Source organism: Carassius gibelio, chromosome B8 (genome assembly GCF_023724105.1).
Source record: "Carassius gibelio isolate Cgi1373 ecotype wild population from Czech Republic chromosome B8, carGib1.2-hapl.c, whole genome shotgun sequence".
NCBI lineage: Eukaryota > Metazoa > Chordata > Actinopteri > Cypriniformes > Cyprinidae > Carassius > Carassius gibelio.
The window spans coordinates 17,351,829-17,376,955 of NC_068403.1; the positions used below are offsets into that span (position 1 = coordinate 17,351,829).

Consider the following 25,127-nt stretch of genomic DNA (forward strand, 5'->3'; position numbering starts at 1 on the left):
ACTTGATTTTGCCTATTCACGATTGAACAACATTGTACTGTAAATACAGGTAGTGCCAGTCCTATTATATTGTGACAAAAAGTGAGGCACAGGATGAGTTAAAAATGAGACATTTTTTGTTCTGTATTAAATAGCAGCTTAACCTGATTTCCTGGTGGTGGGAATATGTAGGTTATGTAGGTCTCTCTTTTTTCTTCTTCTTCTTCTTTTTATCCAGGTTACAGACAGACAGATGGTTCTCAGCAAGATGAGCAGCTATCCATATACACACATGGGTGTGTGTGTGTGTGTGTGTGTGTGTGTGTGTGTAGGGTACAGTATATAGTATGTATACATAGCCTACTGTATATGTATAAAATAATAATATTAATATTTTAAGGGATAATATAAATTATTTATTTATTATTATTATTATTATTATTGTTAATATTATTATTATTATTATTCGTAGTAGTAGTAGTAGTAGTATAAATATCCTTTAAATATCCCAATTGAAAAAGTGAAGTACGTATTTACAACGAAAGCTCACTACCCAAGAGGAACTGAGGGGTTAATGGAGAGCGGTGAGTTGAGTTTGTCCAGCCTCTGGAGAGTCTGCGGGACCAGTCCCGTCTGAATGAAGGTTACAGACACTCAGAGACAGAGCAGGAGGAACCCAACCCAAACACATCCTGACAGACATAGAGCAATCTATGAATAACAAAAAAATCCCAAAGCTAGGTACAGATCGGTAAGTGTCACCTGACGCTGACTTTCATTCAAAAACATTGCATTGTAACAGTTAGACCCTGGAGAAGGGTTTGTGTGACACGTAGCTTGATGGCAAGATGCCCTTATTCTCCGTGCTAGAAGAGTTCCTGTGGATACAAGGAGTCGTCTATTAAGTTTCACAGCTGAAGTTTCAGTGAAAGATGGTTGTAAATAAGAGGTAGGGGGTTATTCACTCCAGTTATGTGTTACAGGTAACGTCCTAGTATGCTTTACGTTCACTACATTGCGGTTTGCTGTGATAGCGGTCGAAGAGCAACTGTCAAAACGAGTTATTTTGGGCTCTTTACGTTTAAAGGACCGTAATCGTGTAAACACATAGCCTATCGCTTTATCAGTAACGTTAGACCCCGAGCTGTTGTTCAGCCAAATTCAGACTTCAGAGCGCCCCTTCTAACAACATTACCATGGTAACCTGGGTTTCCGCTCAAATACCATAGTTACGATAGATATTGTTACTATAAATGGTTAAGGCCCTCAGACAAATAAATGTAAGCATATTTCTGTTGTTGCAAAATTGGCATTTGAACACTGCAATTATGCCTGTTTTTTTTCAGTGCATTTCAGTATTACTGTAACATTACATTGTATTTTGATTTGTGTGTGTGTGTGTGTGTGTGTGTGTGTGTGTTTGTTGTAACCGACAGTCATTGAAAACCTCTTATTGATTTAAATTACCACTACCAAAATACCAATAATGCTTAAATAATAGAGACATTTCCTCTGTTTCACACATTTTACCACATCTTACACCAATCGTATATCTACAATATTTCCTTTATAAAGCAGTACAGCTATATATTATTTATCTTTGTCAGTTAGTATGGTTAAGATGCATCTCTTCACCCATCTAAGGTTGTTCCAGCATTTTATGGCTTGTGCAGGCAGTTAGTGCACACAGTATAGCATTGAATATGAGTGCAGCAGATGTAAGGAGGTTATTAGTTTTGGTGCTCAGTATTGCATTGAGACTATAATGTAATATCTGATCTCAAAGCTTGCTTTGAATGGCCCGTATAAGATGATTATATATGAGCTATTTTTGTGTTCTGTGCCTTGATTCGAAACATTTCCCCAGTTACTGATAACAAGATCAGAGGAAGATAGACTACTTGTTAACCATACCCCTTTTTATATTTTTTTTACTGTAGCTTTTATGTTTTTAATTTTATGCTTATTATTCATTGCCTAAGCTCCCATAACAGGAAACATTTTATTGTTTGAAACAATAATACTGTAGCTATATCAGTAGAACTGAACTCTACAACCCTTAACTAAATATAGAATCCTTCAGACTGCTCCTAACATAATTTGACTAATGCAGTTTGACCTCTGTTCAGGATATTGATGCACTTGCAGTGCTGGCAGAGGAACAGTGCATTGTGCCATCCTTACACAGGCTCAGGGAGAAAATCGTTCTCATGAAAGTCAAGTACGAGAGCTTTCTGCATGGAGAGTGTGTGGTCAGCGATTTCCCCCTCATCTCTCGGTGGCTCGATCAAGATTGCTGGACTCATGACACTGTTATCTTCCAGTGCAGTCTGATATCGTTGCTGTTTGTGCCCGCAGGTTTCTCCGAACAGCCAGGCCTTTGGTGAACAAGAGTTATTGCTTTGAACTACAGAAGGCGTGAGGAAGAACAGGCCTGAAGATAAGCAAACAAGCAGTTACTAGGTGAAGGTGAATGTCTTGTGTCAAAGACTGCTGTCAGCAGACTGCGACACCAAATTTTTTTTTTCTAAGTCTTCCACTTATTGTCTGATGCGCTCAGCGGTGGCAAATCTAAGCAGCCTTGTTCACCACCGGATTTTGGTCTATCCTTTTTGTCACTTTGAAAAAAATGTACACCTAATAATACATCAATAATCACCGCCAGTGTAGATTCTGTCGTCATCTACCAGAACCAGGACTAAGTTTATTCTTCTCTTTCAATTCTACTAGACCCTCTCATCTCAGCTGCCAAGACAACGAGAGCAAGGCATCTCCTTTAAGAGTCACTCAGCGCTAACAAGACAGACGTAGAGAGGGAGTAAAAAGAAGAAGAAGAGAGGGAGGGTGGGTGGAGAGCCAGAGAGAATTGGCGCTCAAGTGTGAGCGAGAGAGAGCACGCAGAACACAGCGTGCAAGTGTCTCCTCTAACCATTGGCACTCTGATACATTTCAAAGCCTCGCACCTCGCAGTGAAGAATCTGACAGAACGCGGGTAGCATCTGAGACTTGTACTCGAGCAGACGGCTGAACGAATGGGCTTTTATTTAAGGAGCAACAGTTCAGAAGGACTCGTCTGAGGCGGCTGTCATTGAGGATGAATTTCTGAGAGTCCTGCTGGGTAAGAAGGATCCAAATAGTGACTTAAGATTTTACAATTGCCCAGAAAGCCAAAAAGGCACCGGAAATTCGCAATGGATGAATGTCCTTGGATTTGTTGGCAAAGCTGATCTGTTTCTCAGTTTGCTGGTGCATTTGGGTCTCTGAGATTCTGCTTTAAGAGGACGAGTTTGTAAGGAGTTCTGGTACAGTTCTGTTCCACGCTGGACCACACAACCTATCTGCAGGAGGTCTGGAGAGCATGGGGAAATCAAACAGCAAGCTCAAACCTGAGGTGGTGGAGGAACTAACCAGGAAGACCTACTGTAAGTGCTTTCTGACTACACTTTTAAGAATGAAGGTTTCATTGAACAATTAAAGAGCCACTTTGGGTTCCCCAAATAACCTTAATTTTTTTTTTAGTGTGAAGGACTTTTAATAATCTAAAGATCCATTTTTAACTTGTGCAAATGCAAAAGAAACATTCAGTAGATGTTACAGTTTCTATAGGGAACCATAAAATAATATTTATTTTTAAGGATGCATGTGATAAATGCTGTTTCGTAGCCATGTTTTTTTTTCAGCCTTTGCGTAAAAAGGCCACGGTGGCTATTAAAACCACATTTTTTTATTCATCTGTTATCCTCTTGGGTCCAGCACATGCACTAATTAATAGACTAGAAATATGAGCTAATTGTTTGAAAACAACATTGTTTAATCCACACTCAAGATACCCCATATATTTTGTGACAAGAAATCACAATTCTTGTGGCATCACAAATTGTGATTAGCAGAAGCCTGTAAGTGGGCCTAATCAGCATGTTTTAAAAGCCCCCCAATTGGGACTCAAGCTTTCTGAATATGCAAATTGGTCGGTCTTGAGATCTGCAATCAGGCTGGTGGTTGCCCAGAGAGATATCTGAAAGTAGCTTGCTCTCTGCCAGTGAAGCAGATTGGGTTTCCATGGATGCATAAGCTATATACGTAAACACACTGAGCCAAGATCTCAATTCTAAAACTAATGCAGTTAAATGACAAAAGCATTGGAAATTCTAAGGACACAATTCACTGTAGGCCTTCTTTGCATTCTCCATTAGTTTGCTGTCTCTTTATATAGAAATTAATTGTTGTTCATATATTAATCAAATCCTATCTTAGAAACTGTTGCCATCCAGCTTATCAAGAAATATCAAGAAAAGTTTTTGCTATTTTCAAATGCAAATATATGGAAGTCCTGTGAGTTTAGTTGTAATATATATATATATATATATATATATATATATATATATATATATATATATATATAGGGTTAATTAAGTGCATCATCTGGGTATTTCAATTTTGTACATTTTCATATTGAAGACACAATGGCATAGTGCAGTACAAAAGTACAAGAAGTAGCATGCACCTACAAATAGAGTTTTAGAATGCACCATAGTTTATTTATTTTTTTTACAAAGATTTACAGCTAAATGAATCTGTGTGACAATATAAAACTCTATATTAGGTTACACTTTCTGAACCGACTAAGAACAAATACCTAACCTGACCATCCGTTTATTAGAAATGATTTAGGAAGCCAAATATAAAACATCTTACGATGATCTTTTTTTCATCAAACTTATGAAAAGAAGCCAAGACACTGTGAGTAAATAGTGTCGGTGTTAATAAGCAGTGAGCATGTTAAAGTAGGCAGCGCTGGCTTGAAGTCATGCAGATATAGAATGGGAAGTGACAGCCAATGGCTTCCTAATAATGGTGTCTGCTGTGTGTTGGGCTCAGTGGTGGGCGCTACATGGAAAGATGCTGGGCAGGAAATTACAGCATGCAGGGAAATGTGCCTCCGTGTTGGGATGGACTCCATGGCCCTCACTTTCTTTCTTTCTTTCTTTCTATCTTTCTTTCTTTCTTTCTTTCTTTCTTTCTTTCTTTCTTTCTTTCTTATTCTCTCTCCGAGTCTCTCTCTCCCATTTAATTGCCTCTCTGTGAGCATGGAATGGAATACTGTAATTAAAGCCTTATCAGCTGAAGGACATTGCATTTCTCTTTCTATCCATGTATCCCTCTTACCTACCCCTCTCTCTCCTCAGCAGTCCCTTATCTTTACCCTCTTTTGTAATTTTTTTCTCCTCATCCCCATTTGTAACCTTTATCGGTCTCTCATTCTTTTGTTCCTGTACATTTTTCAAGTCTCTATAAGCTGGAGCCCATAGCTAGAAATTATGTTTTTAATCGGGAAGAAGTTGTCAATTGTGTATTTTTAGGTTTGCTTTTGCTTAGCTCTATTGTCTGGGACTACTGTAAGAAAGGGAAATGAATGCTACACCTAAAATACAGGTTTTTGCAGTGTAGGATTACCAGGAATTAACCTTTTTTTTTTTTTTTTGATAGAGACAAGCAGTTTTGTACTTATTTATTGGTGCACTTGAACATAAATTAGCTGATCTCTATTTAACTGTTAGTCTTTAGATATTAATAATATTGTATTAGATTTTCAAAATTATATGTCATAAAATGTCTTTGAAGTCAGTTTAGTCTGAATAAAAGTTGAATATAAGCAGGTTTTGATTCACAATAATTTATCCATTTAAACCTGTAGTAAATAAACAAATATAGTATGTAAAACATGTTAAAAATGGTTGAAATCATAAGTGCCACATACACCTTAGAACATAATTTGACTCTTGACATTTTTGACTCTTTTCGATTCTTTTCAAAATGAACAGCTGGCCTCTCTCTCTCTCTCTCTCTCTCTCTCTCTCTCTCTCTCTCCACTGCCATCCCAGATGCAACCGACTAATTCAATCTACACTTTCAGCCGTTTCATGTCTGCATTTTGCATATGTTTATGGCAATTAAAGGACAGCTTAACTTGTTTTACAGCTGTGGAGGCTTGCTGCTGCAAGTGTTTATTTGAGTGGGCTACATGATTGAGTTTTTTGCGTGGTGAAGTGCAAAGGGAAGCGTGCATGAATATAGACTAGATTTTAATGTAGGCAGAAGATTTTTTCATTCTGCCAGGAAGGCCTTGATCAAAAGCTTATCAATCAGAACACTGGCTCGCCTATTCAGTGTGGTGAAACAGATTTTCCATGGCATTTCACTACAAATATAAGGCACTTCTTTTTTGTTGGGTTATGTAACACTGGCATTTCCATAGCAATTATTCGATTATTTAATGGAGGACATATCTCCTGGTATTGATCGCATGTAAGCTACTGTTGCAGCTCTGTGGAGAATTGTAGCCTCAAAGAACTACAGCACTGGGCATTAGAGGCCTGAATGATTAAATGAGGCAAATTTAAACAAAGGCCTATATCACTGCCAGCTCACATCTCAGTAAAGTGCTACATGTAATCTCCAATGGTGCTTTAGCTCACTATGCGCTCAGAGCAGTGGAGCAACTGCCCCATTAAAGTTTTGCCCTTTCAGTTAGCAGATTTGCATACAATTGACATTTTAGGTTCCCTTTAGAGTGTTAGTAGCTATATAGTCCAAATGAAATAGGAGCGTGTGAACTCTTTAAGTACTAATGCACCAAAAAATGAACATTCTGCCATCATTTACTCACCCTCATGCCCTTGTATGACTTTTTCTTCTTCTGTTGAACATAATGTTTTTTAAATCATACACTAGTCAAACTTTTCAAGATTTCAGAAAGACAAAAGCACCATAAATCTTTTATAAAAGTAGTATATACTTGTTATCAGGTTTATTGAATTAAAAATATTTCTGATTAAGAACATTTGTTTAAACTGGCTTAAGTGCTTCATCTAAAAATCGAACTGAATTTGTTCTTATAGACTACTTTTACAATGGTTTTATTGTGGCTTTTTTTTTTTTTTTTTTGCCAATTTGGAGCTTAACTGCCCCTCTTCCTTGTTCTCTTTCATTATATTGAAAAGGGTGGTGGTTACCTTTTATGTTCCATTGCAGTAAATCAGTAAATCACACAGGTTTGCAAAGTATTTCCATTGTTCGTTTGATCCGTGCCTTTAATTGCTCACTGCCATTGTGATAGTGACAGGGTGTCTGAAGGGGCCAGTCATTTCCTTCTCCGTCACGCTTTTCTAAATCTCGTTTTCAGAGCTTGAAATACAAACTCTTTGTTTACCCCCATTAGAACAGTCCACCTCAACAATGATTTCCTGTGACTTTGCGAGGAGGCATCTGAAAAGATCTTGCTTCTGTATGGTTTCCAAGTGATTATTGGTCTTAGTACAAAGAGAGCTTGGCTGCAGAGTCATTCATAAAATGAGAAGGAGGGATGTTGGAGTCATTTTCGTATAAAACAAAAAGCTAGCATGAATTCACACAATTTCCTCTCAGCAGACCATTTAGTGAAACGTATTAGACATACAAATGTTTAATAGTGACAAACGAGGGTCTGCACACACTGACTGTGTCAGGAACCTGAAAAATGTTGACTTCTCAGGGAGAACATAAAGATAGGAAAGCATCGAGGCATGTTTGAGTCCAATGTTTGCGTAACATCCTACAAAGATTCCTCCATCTGGTCGATTTTCTGAGGGCAGCATGGATGCATCATTTGTTGCCTGAAGCAATCCCAGCAGGGTTTTGCTGAGTTTATTTCTAATCATGGCCAGCCAAATTTATGGAGTTGGCTGTGGCTTTTCCAAAAAATTGCAATGCTATTATTTCTGCATTTTTTGCGTTGTTTTGCAACAAAAACTTATGAATAATCATTATTTAATTATGAAAATAAGTTTAGTTTGTTACCTTCATAAACATTTCTGAGTAAGGCAGGACTATTGGTATAAAGCAAATAATGGCATACAGTCTACATTAAAACACATAACAAAATCAGTTTTCTGTGAAGTACGATCAATTTCGATTTATCTAAAACTAATAAGCACAGTTATTTCAATAGTGTGCCCTTCACCACCAGTTACCAAGATGCTCCCGGTGAATGTGTCTTAACTTTTTAGTTCCTACAAGCAATTCAAGTGATCTGAAAACAATGCTAAATCATTAGGCTGTGGTGTCAGTTTTGGTGCTTTCATATTTACCCGAATATGCAACCTATATATGCCATTTTCAATGATATCCAGTGTTTAGTTGTTCATGTAGAAGCATAAAAGGACTCTAAGATCCTGGAAATCCAGTAGAAGTTAGCCAATTTAGAACTAAGCTCTGTACTTTACATTTGAACCAATATTAGGTCATCCAATTGTTCTTAGCATACAGAATTTACATATTGTTAACAGTATATAATATCTTTTTATTTATATTTTTTTTACAGCCAAGTATGGAGACCCATACTCGGAATTCATGCTCTGCATTTAACCCATCCAAAGTGCACACACACCGCAGTGAACACACACACACTGTGAACACAGTGGGCAGCCATTTATGCTGCGGCGCCCGCGGAGCAGTTGGGGGTTCATGGTACTGCCAGCCCGAGACTCGAACCCACAACCTTAGGAGTCATACTCTCTAACCCTTAGGCCACTACTTCCCGTAATAAATATATATATATATATATATATATATATATATATATATATATATATATATATATATATATATATATATATATATATATATATATATATATATCTAAGAGTAGTGTCCTGTTTGAATAGCCAATAAGGTTTCATAACTCTGCCTTCTTTCCAGAAGCTAGGTGTCCAAGTCTCTTTACTTTTTTCTGTCTTAATCTCTTTTCTCTTCATCTTTTCCTCACAAATGGAGCACGGCATTCCCAAAGGAGGTTTTAGTGAGACAGGATGAAGGTAGACAGACATTGCCCACTCAAATCTTCAAAAGCTTTTCTTGCTTCCGTGATGGGCTTGAGCCACTAACTGCACAAACAGCCATATTTCACTAATGATGATTATCAACAAATGATGAATTCTCGAACCAATCAAACTGCCATTAGTCAAACACGACAGAAGTAGACGTTAATTGTTATTTACATGAAGATTTCCAGTTACAGCAGATGTAAACTAAACCCATGCTGTGCTGTATTTGACATCCTGTGTCTGGCATAGCAAATTTCAAACTCTCTGGCACCACCAATATGCCAAATTTGCACTCATAGTAAGGTCTAGAAGAAAAATTCCTTGGCTCATGCTGAGTCGAATGCATCCCAAAACTAAAATTTCGGTGAAGACTTCTACTTTTTTTTATGTTCATCCTTGAGAGTTTGTCTGAATTTCACTTGGCTTGGATCACCTTCATTATGGCATCAAAAGCTTATTAACCGGTCTGCATGTAATGATTGATTTGCAATTAGATAGCATTTCTGATAAATTGATTTCCCTAGCATATTCCAAATAAGATGCTTTATCCATACGTGTTTCAATTGAAATTGCAAAACTGCTGTTTTCCGTCTGTACTCATTTAAATCTCAAGCAGTTTTCCTCATAAGAATAGATGAGCAGCCATGCTCTTCAAGTTTGTTAGAGGAGGGACTCTTGGGGTCCAACTGTGAAAGCTGCCTCTCAGAATGCAGAGATGAGAGTAATATGATATTATGTCAGGGGATTTGTTGTTTTGCATTTGTAAATCACAAGCTTATGTATTCCGCCAAATGCTGCTGACCAACGAACCACAGCCTACTCATTGTCTTCTGGCTCTCACTTCTGTGTTTGCATTGTTTTTTGTTAGCCCTGTTACCTCTTATGAAGCGTATGAGGCTACAGAGTGTCTAATAAGTCTTCTGCAAGTCACTTAGGATAGATGTGTTAGCTAAGTGTTAAATTAATGTCAATGACCTACAAGTGAGTTCATAAAAAGTGTTGGTATTGTGCATTTTAGAGGACAGGCTGAATCACAAGAGGCAATCAGATATTATGTAATGATAATGTAGCACAGACAAATGTATATTTTGTATTTTGTTTCATCTTTAATTTATTAGTTTATTTATTATGTTCCTGTTTCCCCCTACAGTTACAGAGAAAGAAGTTCAGCAATGGTAAGTTATTTATCTATCTGTCTGTCTGTCCGTCTGTCCGTCCATCTGTTCTGTCTTTATACTACTCTATCTATTTTTCTATCTAGTTCTACATGTATTCCTCTGCTCAGTGTTTATCCTCCTCCTCTCATCCCTCTGTTGTCTGTTTTGGCACACTGGGCACACCATGCTTTTATACCTCCATCTGCTTTGGCCGCTCAACACAGCATCATTTTACATGTCCTCATCATTTTGTAGTCGTGCTTCCCAGGGGAAAAATCTCAGTGTCTACCCTTGAAACAAAAACACATTTGACAGTAATGTTACAGTCCATCTCTCTGTTCACGTACCCAAATGTCAGCAAGGAGGAGTGTGTTGTTTGGCACACCTCATTCAATGTCAGTCTGTCACAGAGTTCAAGCGCTGGCACCTTAGCTGGCATGCCCAAGGTCAGTCCAGTCCTGGCACTGTGTGTCCCTGGGTGTTTGCCAGGCTAAACTGTTGACTCATTTCTGCCGCTGCTGGTAGATATAAAACCAGCGAGGAAGGACTAAGATGTGGGGCTGCAGTGGGACGTGAGCTATAGGTGCCTTTTGAATTTACTCCGCCTGTCAGAGTCCTGTACTGTTGCTTCTTTAGTATCCATCTTTCCTTTGAGGATCCTTGCTGTGGAGAAATGATGTCACTAAAATGACACAGAGATGAAGGTGCAAAAAGCTGTTGTTTTTTTGTCATGTTTTTAACCACAGTGTCTTTGTGGTGCACAAATGCCAGAAGCGTGTGTGCATTTAAATTTAAATATTATCGTAATTTCAATTTATATACAGAAGTTTCTGGTCAGTAAGTCTGTTATTTGTCAGTGTTATTAGTCAGTAAGTATGTTTTTTTTATTTTTTTTTAAACCTTTTGAAATATTATGAATGTGTTTACTGGTACTTGCATGCCTACTTGCTGAATGAAAGTATTCATTTCTTTCTTTATAGTCTTTAAATGGTGTAAGGTTATTCGGAATAAGAACTGTGGGATGGGGTCATTGGACATTTATAATTGCAAAATAACATGCTGGCGTGAAACAAGTGTTTGTGTATTTAAATAGTAATAGAACATGTATATGTTTTCTCATAATGATTTCTGTCTGTCAAAAGGTAATAAATTCAAGTTACTTGTAACTATAGATTATACAGTTGTGCTCATGGATAACTTCGTCCTTAAAACTACTGTTGCCTTCTTAAAGGGGGGGTGAAATGCTATTTCATGCATACTGAGTTTTTTACACTGTTAAAGAGTTGGATGCTAAACATGGGCAAAGTTTCAAAAATTAAGTTGTGCGTTTGAAGGAGTATTTCTGTTCCAAAAATACCTCTTCCGGTTTGTCACAAGTTTCGGAAAGTTTTTTTCAAGTATAGCTCCGTGTGACGTTAGATGGAGCGGAATTTCCCTATATGGGTCCTGGCACCTCCCCCCGGAAGAGCACGCGCTCCCATATAGCAGAGCATAGACGAGACATTCACTGATCAGACCGAGAGCGTCGCGAAATGTCACAAAAAAAGAAGTGTGTTTTTGGTTGCCAGGGCAAGACAACAATGCACAGATTACCAAAAAAAAAAACAGCATTAAAGGACCAGTGGATGGAGTTTATTTTTACAGAGCATCAACAGAGTTGTGCAAGTGTTTGTGTTTGTTCCCTGCATTTCGAAGATGCTTGTTTTACAAACAAGGCCCAGTTTGAGGCCCAATTTGCACATCGTTTATTTCTTAAGGATAATGCAATCCCAACGAAAAAGGGTCACAATCGTGTGTTGGAACCGCAGGTGGTGAGTAAAACTGCTTCAAATATCTCTGTGTTGTTAACTTAACTATCGACGCGTAAGAACATCAAGTAAACAACATGCGATGTTGTCATCAAACTGCACTTTCCACATGTACACCTTAAAAAAAAAAAAAAACATAAAGTGGAACTTAGTCATTTTCCAAAACTGCTAAGCAAATATATACAGTTTCAGTACATACCACATAGAGACGTCCTGCTGTAGTCGTTGCTGCTGCTGCTCTTGTTCAATTTCAGCCTCTGGATCTGATTCTGGATCATAAATATACGGCTGAATCTGACAGTTAGCCATGGTTTGTTTTGGATGATGGTTTTTTCCTCACGGTTATGTCACAGCTTCCAAACACTCTCAACGCAAAAGCCTACTGGCGGTCGTGATTCTTTACACGTCACGACTCCAGGCGCTCGTGTTTTTCCGGGAAAAAATGGTACAGACTATCTTTCACTTATAAATATAATAAAACTAAAGACTTTTTGGAGTTATGAAGGATGCAGTACTACTCTATAGGTACTCAAGATTAACAGGATATTGAGTGAAAACGAGCATTTCACCCCCCCCCCCCCCTTTAAAATAACTTCATTTCCAATTTTATTGACAGAAATGGTGTGTTTACTTCCAGGAGTTGCATATAGTCAGTTATCGCTTGTTATTTTCCTTATTCATCAGATGGTCAGTGAATGGACTATGGTGGCAAATCTGAGGCTGAGAGTACTATTCTTGTATCTTTTTTGTGTGGTTGTAATTTTAATCTTTGTTATTCAATCTCAGACCTACAATGTAATAAAATCCCTAATCTCAAACTGAATTACAGAACTATTACTTAAGCCTGACAGAATTGCATTCTCTTTCATATAGGCTACAGAATTCATTGTCCTCTTATCCTAGGCATTCTGTCACTGATAATACATACAGAAATGAAATCCCCAGCATTGACCAAGAGTTCCACTTGCTTTATGCATATAAATGACCGTTTTTATATGTGCTGATAGGCATTGATCAGCCAGCTACATTGCATTGCGGTTAACCAGCGCGGAGGCTGAATTAATGGCTTTGCACAGGTTAACCAACAGCCCCGGGAGCAACAATTAAACATCTCAGTGATTAATTTAGTCATTTGTCTTTCCCTGCAGGAGCTAATGGACTCATGTGTTCTGGACACCTTAATGAAAGTCTGTATTTGAATATACTGCAATCTACTGAAGTGCCTGTTAATGGAGGGCACAGCTAAAGTGCCATAAGGTGGTGAGGTTTTTGTCAGGAGTCTTGCTAAACAAAGTCACATTTTTAAGTCACGTTTCATTCATCTTCCCCTCCTGTGAAATGACAAAAGCTGCAAGTGGATAGTCGAGTCGAACTCAATAACCCAGTTAGCTCAATTTGTGAACAAATCATTCCGATGATTCATTCAAAAGAGTAAACTCGCTTAAGTATTCAATCATCCCTTTTTCTCAGATGTACAGAAGATGTGTACAGAAGATATTTTATTCAGGAACAAATGACCAACTCTGTCAAAGAGACTAGCATTGTTTTGGGTGCTGGTATCACTACCATTCTTTCTTAAAGACATTGGTCACAAAAAAATAAATAAAAATGATGTCATTATTTGTTCAGCCTCATGTGGTTACAAACTTGCATGCCATTATTTATTCTGCAAAAAAAAAAAGAAAGAAAGAAAGAAAAAAAAATATATATATATATTTTTTTTGGTTATATATATATATATATATATATATATATATATATATATATATATATATATATATATATATAAGAATGTTTTAACTGCTTTTGTCTGTATATTAAAAGTTAGTAGGACATAAAGCATTCCAAATTTATTTGTTATCAACAAAAGAATAACTAGTCTACATTAAAAATAGTGACATAAACCACCATCATCAACTCTCATGATATCTCATTGGTTCTTGCATGTCACATGACCAGACTTTCATGTCACCATATTTGATGTTGCAAGTTAGACCAGCATTAAACCATCAATAACCTGCTTGGACCATCAACATTGGTCTTTTCAGCAGGGATGACGTTTAATTACTGATTTTCACATCCGCGATCTAGACTGACTGAACTGATATTGTAGGCTGATGTAGTCGAATAAGGAACTTGTATGGACAGTTTAATAACGTGTAATTAGAGAACGAGGCAGCAGCATTTCTAGAAAGTGCCCTTTAGACACTGCAATGAAAGATGCCTTCACTTCATCATCACATCTCAATGAAAGCTGATGTTTAACAGCTTTGACGGGGCAAATTTGTTTTCGTTTGAAATCTGAACATTAAAAATGTCATTCCTTAAAACCATGCTGCATTTATGCACATCATATTTGAAGTATGAGAGCTTTGTGTTCCTTGCCTTTCAAAAAACAGCATGCATTGCTTTGACAACAGTGGCGTGCTCAAATTAAGCCGCAATCAAGTCGGATTAGCTGAAACCGAAATGCCGTTACCCTTCTCATTTGCTCTGTGCTCACTCTGTGCATGCTTAATGCTGTGGAGAGTTTGAATTCTGTGTGTTGAGAAGTAGAGCATTGTTCAGAGTTCCCTGATGGGGCGTAACAGTCCCCACCACCACCACCTACCACCTTTGCCAATGAATGGATAAAGCATGAATCATACTTACAGAGAACATTTTCTCTTTTCTTGGAGCTGTAAAAATAGCCCAGCTGATTTGTGAATCATTCAGTTGACTGACTGTTTTTCCTGACTGGTGTGGTGTAATGGGGCAATTGCTGAGACATTACACCGCTGGCATTGCTCCGCATGTGGCCAGAGGATGGCGTCATAAAGCTACAGGAGGTTATATAGACTCCTGACCCTCTGCGAGATACTTGTGTGCATGTGGCAGAAAATATCTTTGATTGGTTTTATGGTTGTGTATAAAATCCTTCTTTGGTACACGTCATTTCTGGACTTAAAAAATCTCATATCCTCAGCCGAACCATTCATAATAGTGAGTAAACTTACTGATAATGGCTGTGTGTTTAAGACTTGCATATCCTTTGAATGTTTAATTAAGCATGTTTTTAATCTTATTTGAACTTAACAGTCTGGAAATTTGCCTATTCTGTTTTCTATTGTCTACCTGTTTCCTAAAATGCATCTTAGTGATCTTATAAACAATTCATCCATGCAAAATGTCAACAAAAGACTTCTCTAACCATTTATTTGCTTAAACCATATCCTTCCATCATTGACCACAAACCTGCGTTCAGATCTACCTCAATCAAATCAACAACCAATGAACAGAACCATATTTTTATGCTATTTGCATAGAGGTGGAAAAAACTATCCGTGGTAGTAAAAAAATAAAAATAAAATAAAAAACCCATTTAATCAGCATTAGATTGTTTATTGATTTTCTGGGTAGTCTTAGCTGCCTATGAGCAGTGATGACTTTAAAAACACATTTATGCTACAAACGTACACTAGCTCAGTGAAATTTGTTGGATGAAGTTACAGAGTTAAAACTTACAAAGATTGATGTAAACTGTTGCATCAATTTTTTTTTAAACCCCAAACATTTGTTTTCAGGGAATAGACAAGTTTAATTTCCTCTGTTGTTAAAGGATGTATATTTGTTGTCTGAAGTCCTGAATTAGTTCTGAGGTATCAGAGTCTGCTCATCATACTGAAGGCAAAATTGGGATCATTCCAAACCAAATTGGGGTATGCAAACAAACCCATATGACCTTGCGCTTCTCCTGTCCCTCATGCTAGCGGAGTCTTCTTTCCTTTAAGCGAGGAAGTTCCTGCCCTTTATCATCAGGAAAGGGAGAGAAAAATAGACAAACTGAGTAAGAGAGAGGCTGTCGTGAGAGTTTGGTAGCTTAAATCACAATGAATCTCCATTAGGAGTTTCAGCATGCGAGTCAAAGCTGAGAGTGTTGTGCTGAGATATCGATAGACCCTCTTTCCCTTCACGCTCACGTCACCTAACAGCCTGAATTCACATTCTGTGATAAACTGAGCTGCACTAATAGTCTGCTTGGGTGAAGTTGACATTAGTTGATATAAATTTAATGCAGTATTTAAGTTTGACAATGTTGCTGTTGCTGTTTGTTATATTATATTATATTATATTATATTATATTATATTATATTATATTATATTATATTATATTATATTATATTATATTATATTGTTTAATAGTGTGGTTGGTTTCTAAGTAGTTTTTTATGTTTTTAATGTATCTTATGCTTACCAAGGCAATATGTATGTACTATATAATAAAAAAGGAATATATTTATAATAATCTGTGATATTATGGACAATTATTAGAATTTAAAATATCTGTTTTATATTTGAATATAGTTTAAAATGTAATTTATTCCTTTGATGTTAAAGCTGAATTTTCAGAATTTACTACATGGTCCTTCAGAAATCAAGAAGACAATTTAATGCTCCAGAAATATTTATTATTATTATCAGTGCTGAAACATGGAAAATGTATTTCTTTGAAATCGTTTGTAACATTAGGAGTGTCTTGACTGTCATTTTGATCAATTTAATGCATCCTTGCCGCATAAAACACATGCTGTTTAATTATTTTTTATTGGAATAAGGAAAAGAAAACTTGAAAGCTTTTTCTGATGATAAGGTTTGACCAGCAGGGTAGAGTAGACAGGAGACATCAGTTGCTACCTGTAGTTTAGTGAAAGTTTCATTCTTGTTTCATGTCATAGTAGTCATAGTCACAGCAGGGTTCAGGAAGCTGACAGATCTAGCTATAAATTATTTCTAACTGTCAGAAAGAGAACAGACTTCAGAGATCTTATGAAGCAGGAGGCAGAGTATAAAGACATAAGCCTATTTTGTTAGCATGGAGATCAGTCAGGTGCTGTGCTCACAGATGAGCATAGACTGTTCGACATCTTGCCCACTTTTAAAAGACATTGTTTGAAATGATAGTGTTTTTTTCTCTCTTTCAGGTACAAGGGCTTTATAAAAGATTGCCCGAGTGGTCAGCTTGATGCTGCAGGTTTCCAGAAGATCTACAAACAGTTCTTCCCCTTCGGCGACCCCACCAAGTTCGCCTCATTTGTCTTCAATGTTTTTGATGAGAACAAGGTGAAGTGCACATCACTGTTAGGGTCTTGCACAAAATAATTTCTTTAGGGATGGAGACATTCTGTCTTTCTATTTGTCTGTTCTTTACCTAGGTCAGTGATCCTTGATTTTATATATATATATCACTCTTGTCATTTAAATCTATTGCAAATCAAGTTTCCAATGTAGAGCGATATTTGTACCTACACGTGGAGTTTTTTATATAGAACATTCTATATCAGACACTTATAAGGTTCCTTTACTGTTAGGATGCTGCCTATGTAGACAGCAAACAGCGAGAGCCCTCAGGTTTTGTAACAGAGCACGTATGTATATGAATGGGAGGTGAAAGGTTAATTATTCTCACTCTCTTGTGAATTGTGCTCTGTTCCTGTTATTAAATATTCATTAAATAGCCTCAATTTGTTATCTATGCAATCTGTAATGTGATTAGGAGCCAGTTAGCCCTGCCAGATAAGAGTCGTCTGGCAGCCAAACCACTTTCAGAGATCACCCACAGTCGAACTAGTCCCTATGTTTATTTATAGGTTTTGAAAGGCACCGCTGTTAGTGAGAGACTTTAGTCTTGGTCTTTGTTTGCTCTTTTCTAGTACTCTGTACCACTGCAGTGCGTTTCACCTCAGATTCACTTTTCCAGTCACCGTCTCATGGTCAGTGTTCTGGAGATGTTATCAGTGTGGGCTTGTAAGGAACTGCAGGGATGTCTTACAGAACAGACTCTGTAGTCTGACTCTAGAACAGAGGTCAAAGAGACACAAACTCTGCCTTGCTTGAATTTGTGCTCCATTAGCAGCATGAGTCTGTTCCTGCAAGTTACCAGTCTTATTCTATGATATGGCATTTGCGTTATCCTTTTTCACATTTGATTGTTACAGCTATGAAAAAAAATAAATAGTTTCTATATATATATATATATATATATATATATATATATAAACTAAGGAAATAGTGAAATGTGTATTTCACCCAAACATGGCAATTCTGTCATCATTTATTCACCTTCAAGTTGTTCCAAATCTTTATGAATTTCTTTCTTCTGCAGAACATAAAAGAAGATATTTTGAAGAATGTGTGTAACCAAACAGTTGATGGTGATCAACTGTGTTTTTTTAACCTGTATTTTTCAAAATATCTTCTTTTTAATGTTCAATCAAAACAAGAAACTCATACAGGTTAAATGATGACAGAATTTAGATTTCAGGTTAAACTATACCTTTAATCAGGTTAGACGCAATATTGAATTTAACACGGATGAAAACCAAATATACTTACAATAAGCTTTCAATCTGCACAATGAAGCATATTATAAAGGTCCTAGATCATGTAATTATCACAACTCGTGACTTTGAAAACTGAAAAGTACTGCTGAACAATCGGTATGTTATATATATTTCCACAACTGAATAAAATAGTTAATTGTGACTTTTGATCTTACAAATCAGTTTTTTTTTTCAGTTTACATCCCGCAATTCTTACTTTTTTTCTCTCTCAGAATTTTGACTTCATGGCTTTCTCAAAATTGTGAGATACAGTTATGAATTATAGAGTCAGAATTGTGAGTTATAAAGTCAAAATTGCGAGAAATAAAGTCAGAATTGCAAGATATAACATCCAGTTCTGAGGAGAAAAAAAAAAAAAGACTGATATGTTGTCACAATTCTGACTTATGAAGTTGCAATTATGAGTTTATATCAGACAATTCTGAGGAAATTGTGAGATGTAAAGTTGAAATTGTGAGAAAAAAAGTCGCAGTTAACTTGTTTTATTTTTTATTCAGTGGCGGAAACAGGCTTCCCTAGTATATTGTATAAACAAAAGTAAAATCCATTAAATGCACTAAACATCAGATCGTGTATTTTCAGCATCTGCCAGCAGGGGCTAATAGGGTCATGATGATGAGCCAGACCTCAGCACCTTTATAAACTTGACTTGACCTGATTCCCACTTTGTGCGGTTTCAAAGAAACACTAAACCCTTATGACCATGTAACATTCAAGTAGATCATCTAAAATGCAAGTCTAGGCAGGGATATAAGAAATGTTTTATGTTGTGGAATACATCTCTGAGCATAATGAAATCCATCATTAAAAGTGAGATAAAAGATGAAATAAATGGCTGTCCTCCAAAAGGTAGTGCTCTGAATAGTGGAAGTGTTGTAGGGCAGTAACAGTAACTGTTGTTGTTGTTCTTCATGACAGGCTGCATGAGACAGCGAAAGCAGATACACTCACAAATGTGACTCATAAGGAAGGGTGGCAAGAAAGTTGAGTCACCTAGAGTTTGCCCAAGGCAGATAGGAAATGCAACAATTTGGTTTAATGAGATTCTATGGTTTGATGACACCGAACTGAACCTTTGAACCTCAAGGCTGTATTTGACTGAAACCTAACACTGCATGCTAGATTCAGTCTGCAGATTGTGTAGCAGGAACTGGAAAACTCATAATGTTGAAAGGAAAATGGATTAAGAGAATGGAATACAGAGGAATTCAGTAGGTAAACATGAATTTGATTCTTGTTCCATCAGTGAGTGAGAACATACAATAATAGCTAGATTGTAGCTGATGTGTAATTTTTAAATAATTTTTATTGTATCTTTAAGCTACTTTAGTACATTGTAGTAATTAAAAAATACATATAATATTTATTAGAATTAGGAAATATAAAACAATTTGTTTTATTGTTTTCTGTTTTTCTTTCTATTGATATATAGAAATTATAAGAAATTATATAAATATTATATAAATGTTTTTATTTATTTATTTATTTATTGTGGCTGAATATATCCGATTTCATGGTATAGAACAAACAAATCTATGAAAGTGCAATGGTAGTGAATGCTTTTTGTAGCCTTATCTTTCATTGTCTATAGTGAGCCTTTAGTATATAGTCTAATTGCTGGCATGCATAATTGCAGTGTTTTTATTTTATTTTTTTATTTTTTTTACATGCTATTTGTACTCTGTAGTTCAAGAACAGTTCAGTCTGAAATAACACATTGCAAAAATAAACAATTGCAAATCAGGCAGGGTCACCTGGATGTGAAGGCTTGCCAGTGGAACAATGCTTTGATTGGATAATTTTATTCACAGAACTAAATGCTGTCTGTCATTGTTAGTGCCTCTTCAGAAGTTCCTTAAGCCCACCACTTCGGTCTGATGTGAAGATGACAGAAAACAGAGTGCATAGTCAATATAATAAAATTCACACAATAAAGTAAGGTTTGAACAAGCAAGCTAAGTGTTTCCACTCCCTGAGGTTTCAAGACATATTTTGGAAGATCTTAAAGCTGTGTACTAAATAACATGAAAGTGCATTCATTTACCTCTCTTGTTCTAGAGAGGTTTCAATAGACAAATCATAAAATGTGTCGTAACGTATCTGCTGGTTATTTGGAAGTGGAATGCATTTTGTAGTGGTTGCTGGTGCCAGCCTGTAGCCCCAAGGCAGTGCAGGGGGTGGGACAGGAATAGCAGCCCACTGGCCCATTTTATTCTGCCAGTCAACAGAAGACTTATGGGTAACACTTTACAATAATGTTCTATACTTAAAAATTAGTTAGTACATTAGACATCATGAAAAAAACTATGAAAATTTGTTTTTAAAGCATTTAACAGCGTATGTAAAGCATTTAATAGTGTATGATCTAATGTTAGCTTTTACGGTTAAAATGTATTTGTAGGCTGTTTGTATAAATTAATTAAAATAAAAGGGAAATAACATACATATATATTTTTTTTTTCACAGGATGGACGGATTGAGTTCTCAGAGTTCATTCAGGCCCTGTCTGTGACCTCACGTGGGACTTTGGATGAAAAGCTCCGCTGTAAGCAAGTTTTTGTCTAATAAAAGCCCATTCAAGTGAGAATCAGTGAAAGACAGAAGTACCTTTGTGAGATGCTTCATAAAACAGTAAGCATTCTGAATATACAAAATCCCAGCAATGACACTTAAGTCACATTTAAAAATCAATGTTTTTCATATATATATATATATATATATATATATATATATATATATATATATATATATATATATATATATGTTATCTTATATGTTAGGACAGTATTTGGCCGAGATACAACTATTTGAAAATCTGGAATTTGAGGGCGCAGAAAAATCAAAATACTGTGAAAATCGCCTTTAAAATTGTCCAAAAGAAGTTCTAATCAATGCATATTACTAACCAAAAATTAAGCTCTATTAAATTTACAGTAGGAAAATTACAAAATATCTTAATGATTTTTGGCTAACAAAAAAAATAAATAGTTTTGACTTTTGAACCATACAATGTATTGTATTATTATCTAGTGCTGTTGCGATTAATCGCATCCAAAATTAAAATTTCCGTTTACATATTATATTTATATAAGCGTAACATATTTTTCATAAATATATACTTTATGTGTGTGTATTTATATAGACATAATAAATATACACAGTACACACACATAAATGTGTAAACAAAAACTTATATTTTAAAAAAAATTTTTTCACTTTTGACAGCACTAATACATACACATAATTATATCACATTAATATTTATTTCTTACAAATAAATATTACATAGTTTGATATTTTATTATCATATACTAAAAAATTCATACATTAAGGCTTGAAGTGTCTGAATATTTTTTGGGGAGCTGTGTTTTGTAAAATTGATTAAATTAGAAAATGACCTCAACGTGTAACAAGCAAAGCAATTTTCTTGCTGATACTAAACAGACATATACGGGTCGCGTACCGCCTCTTTCTCTGTTGACTCTTCACCCCAGGCACTGACCTGTGTTTGCACTCTGCTGTGTGAGATGTAGGATTGTCTTTTGTTGTAGATGAGCGGAATGAAGTGGGGCTGTTTGGGTGGGACGTCCTAGAGTCCTGGAGTGAAGAGAAAACCATAGATGGCGAGATGAAAGAGACGCTCTTCACTGCTGTAATTGCAGTGCAATGATTTGACTTATACAAAGCATGCCTTTTTCACCCAATCCTGCATCTATCATTCCCTGTAGTGCTTACATATCTGCTCTGCTAGCAATGCATTTCAATACATAATCAAAATATATTAAACCCAGTCTACCGAGATGCCTGATGGTGCTTTTTTTCATGATTTAAAAAAATTATTATATATTATATTATATATTATATATGATATATACATATATCACACAGAGACACACACAAAACAGCTTATTTTGCTGCTTGATATTTCAAACTGGTATTTCTTATTTTAATGTATTATCTTAATTATAAACACAATGGTTTCTATTGCAAACTGTTTACTGTTTACTGCACTTTGTTAAGATTTGCGTTATTTCCTTATAGCAGCTAATGAATCGGAAGTCTTGCACATTCACACAAAACCTTTTGCAGCATAGTATTTCTGCACACTCACCATGACTTCTTGTTACACACTTTAGGGGCCTTCAAGCTTTATGATCTTGATAACGATGGCTATATCACACGTGAGGAAATGCTCAATATCGTAGATGCAATCTATCAGATGGTGGTAAGTCACCGTTCATTTCAACTCTAATTATAGTAGGAACATATGGCATTCATTTAATGAGTAAAATCTTTCATATGTCTTTAAAATTACTTACATTTTTTATTTAAGGGAAACACAGTGGACCTTCCAGAAGAAGAAAACACGCCGGAGAAGAGAGTGGATCGCATTTTTGCCATGATGGATAAAGTACTGATGTCCTTTCTTCTTGACCCCAATCACACAGAACCAGTTAATAATCCAAACCAAAACCCAGTGTTATTATGCAGAGGGCTGTTTATTTTATTAAATTAGTGGATTTATTTTATAATAAATCACCTAAGCAGACTAAAGACTATATATTTTCTTGGTTTTGGAAAAGAAAGAAATGTGCACAGATTTGTAATGACATGAGGGTGAATTAATAATGACAGAATTGTCATTTATCGGTGGAATATTCCTAAAAACCTAAGGATTTTTTTGCAGTCCAAACTCAACAGTAATGATGATCGATCAACCATCACTAAAACCATCAAAAAAGTCACTCATTTATAGCTCTGATACAATTTACTAACCACATTCTCATCATCAATCCAGATTAAGGATAGAGTAGGAAATAAGAGCTCATATCTGTGGTAAAGCTAGCGTCACTAACGCTGCCCTCGGGTCTATAAACGCCATTTTGGCATGCGCTACTACTAACATTGGAGCCTAGCATTAATGCCCACTCAAGCCCTCTTCAAGCCCTGAAAGATGAGATCAGGACTTGTTTGGGAATGTTGACAGAGATGGAATGCTTTCCAATACTGTAGCAATCTCAGATAAGAACTGCACCCAATGAGGAACCAGCGGGGTTATTTTAAGGACTTAGTGCTTCTTCAAGTACTACACTGAGCCACATAAGGTGAAAGAAACGTTTTCATAGCCTACTCTGTTGTGAATGTTTCTTCATTGGATCAGACTGCTAGCACTCGCCCCCTGCTGGGCACGTGGAGCATCTTAAAAGTGGGAGAGTGTTCTCCTCATGCATAACTGAAAATCCTCATGGCTGTTTTTTTAGTATCCTCCAGTTTGTAAACTGATGTAACCTTAAAGTCTATTCCACATTCGTTTGAAGTGTCATGCATTCGCATAAAACCACAAACGACCTTAAAATAATACATAGTTGTTTGTACTCAGCATTTGAGACGGTTGTGATTCTAAACAGTGTTTGTTTGTTTACCCAGAATGCTGATGGGAAGCTGACCCTGCAGGAGTTCCAGGAGGGATCAAAGGCAGATCCCTCTATTGTCCAAGCTCTGTCACTCTATGATGGCCTCGTATAGTAACAGGTATGTTGTGCTAAATAGAAAAGTATATTCTACATTTTAAGGGATACAATCCAATACGAGAAATACGAGAGCTTTCTGACCTTCCATAGACAGCAACACAGCTACCACATTCAAGACCCGTTCATTGTTGAATGAAGTCTTTATTTTTCTTTCATAAAATGAAAGTTAAACCACTGATGTCACATGGAGTATTTTAACAATGTTCTTACTACCTTTCTGAGTCTTGAATGTGGTAGGTCTCAGAAAGCTCTCAGATTTCATCAGAAATATCTTAATTTGTATACCAAAGATGAAAGAAGGTCTTGGGGGTTTAGAACAAAATGAGGGTGATTTAATTAAAAACTAGAATTCATTATTATTATTTTTTTATGAACTATCCCTTTAAATAAAATAATTTAAAAAAAAAAAATCTTATGGTTGTTGTGCAGGTACGTCAAAGGATCCAGTGCGGTGCCGTCCCACAATGCCATTCAAGAAGATGAGTCTTTGTTGTTTGATCTCTCATTCTGGACACTTCTGGAGACTGAGAAGTCTCACCACAAGCAAATCACATTTCATCCAGCAATGACAGAAAAAAAAACTTGTGCGTGTGTGCGTGTGAGTGTGCGTGTGAGTGTGCGTGTGTGTGTGCGTGTGTGTGTGTGTCTGTGTGTGTGTGAATGCTAAACTGCAGGATCCCATTGGAACTCCACCAGTGCTTGTTTTCTGCCGAATAAACATACTGGAGAGTATATGGATGGCACTGATTGTTAAAGAAAAGCATGCTGGAGAACCTACAGTAAATTAGAAATGTAAATATGTGTAAACATTTCATATTTTTTAATCATACTTTGCTGGGATATTGTGGATGTGCGCCTCATATATAATTTAAGAGACTGTTGGTATTTTATTTATTTCTTGTTTACTTTAAAGTATATGCATCGCAGCTGTTACAAGCCTGAACATTTCTAACAGCCTCTTGGAATGAAAGACTGTAATCCTGTTTTGCTTTTTCTTTGGAACTTTGAATGTGAATTAATTTATTATATTTGCGGAAGACAGCTCCCATTGTGAAGAGTGCGCTGCCCATTCATTGCTGGCAAAAGTCACTGCAGAGTCCTCAAGCTACTTTTGAAATAAGGCACAGTAACCAAGCAACATGCTACAATGTTATCACTGAACAGTTGCTCCTCGAAACTGATGTAAGTACCTTTGTAATGAAGAAACAATCAGTCTACCATCTGCTAACTTCAACTACACCTCTGCCTTTGTCTTTTCCTGTGTCATTTTCCTGTCAAACTAAAGTCATAGACTTGAACCATGACACTCCTCTCAAAGAAAGTAATTGGGTATGTGCTGGGTAGGTTTGAGTGGGTCTCATGCTTTATCAGTCGCTCTCTGGCTGATGATTAAATTTGAGTCACTGCATAA

The 25,127-nt window shown here is 36.4% G+C and overlaps 1 protein-coding gene across 3 annotated transcripts; it reads left to right on the top strand.

Moving 5' to 3' along the window:
* Positions 1–610: 610 nt before the first annotated feature.
* On the top strand, positions 611–25,127 carry ncs1b (neuronal calcium sensor 1b). Of its 3 annotated transcripts, XM_052562499.1 has the most exons (10): positions 611–730; positions 2,338–2,448; positions 2,710–3,401; positions 9,991–10,015; positions 16,767–16,905; positions 20,652–20,730; positions 22,322–22,410; positions 22,519–22,596; positions 23,613–23,717; positions 24,146–25,127. In XM_052562499.1, the coding sequence occupies exons 3-9, from the start codon at positions 3,338–3,340 to the stop codon at positions 23,709–23,711; spliced, it is 573 nt and encodes a 190-aa protein (XP_052418459.1). In that variant the 5' UTR covers positions 611–730; positions 2,338–2,448; positions 2,710–3,337; the 3' UTR covers positions 23,712–23,717; positions 24,146–25,127. The 3 variants fall into 3 exon arrangements, 1 of the variants encoding a protein (XP_052418459.1); XR_008154681.1 differs by having other exon boundaries at positions 22,519–23,717; XR_008154682.1 differs by having other exon boundaries at positions 2,338–2,442; positions 22,519–23,717.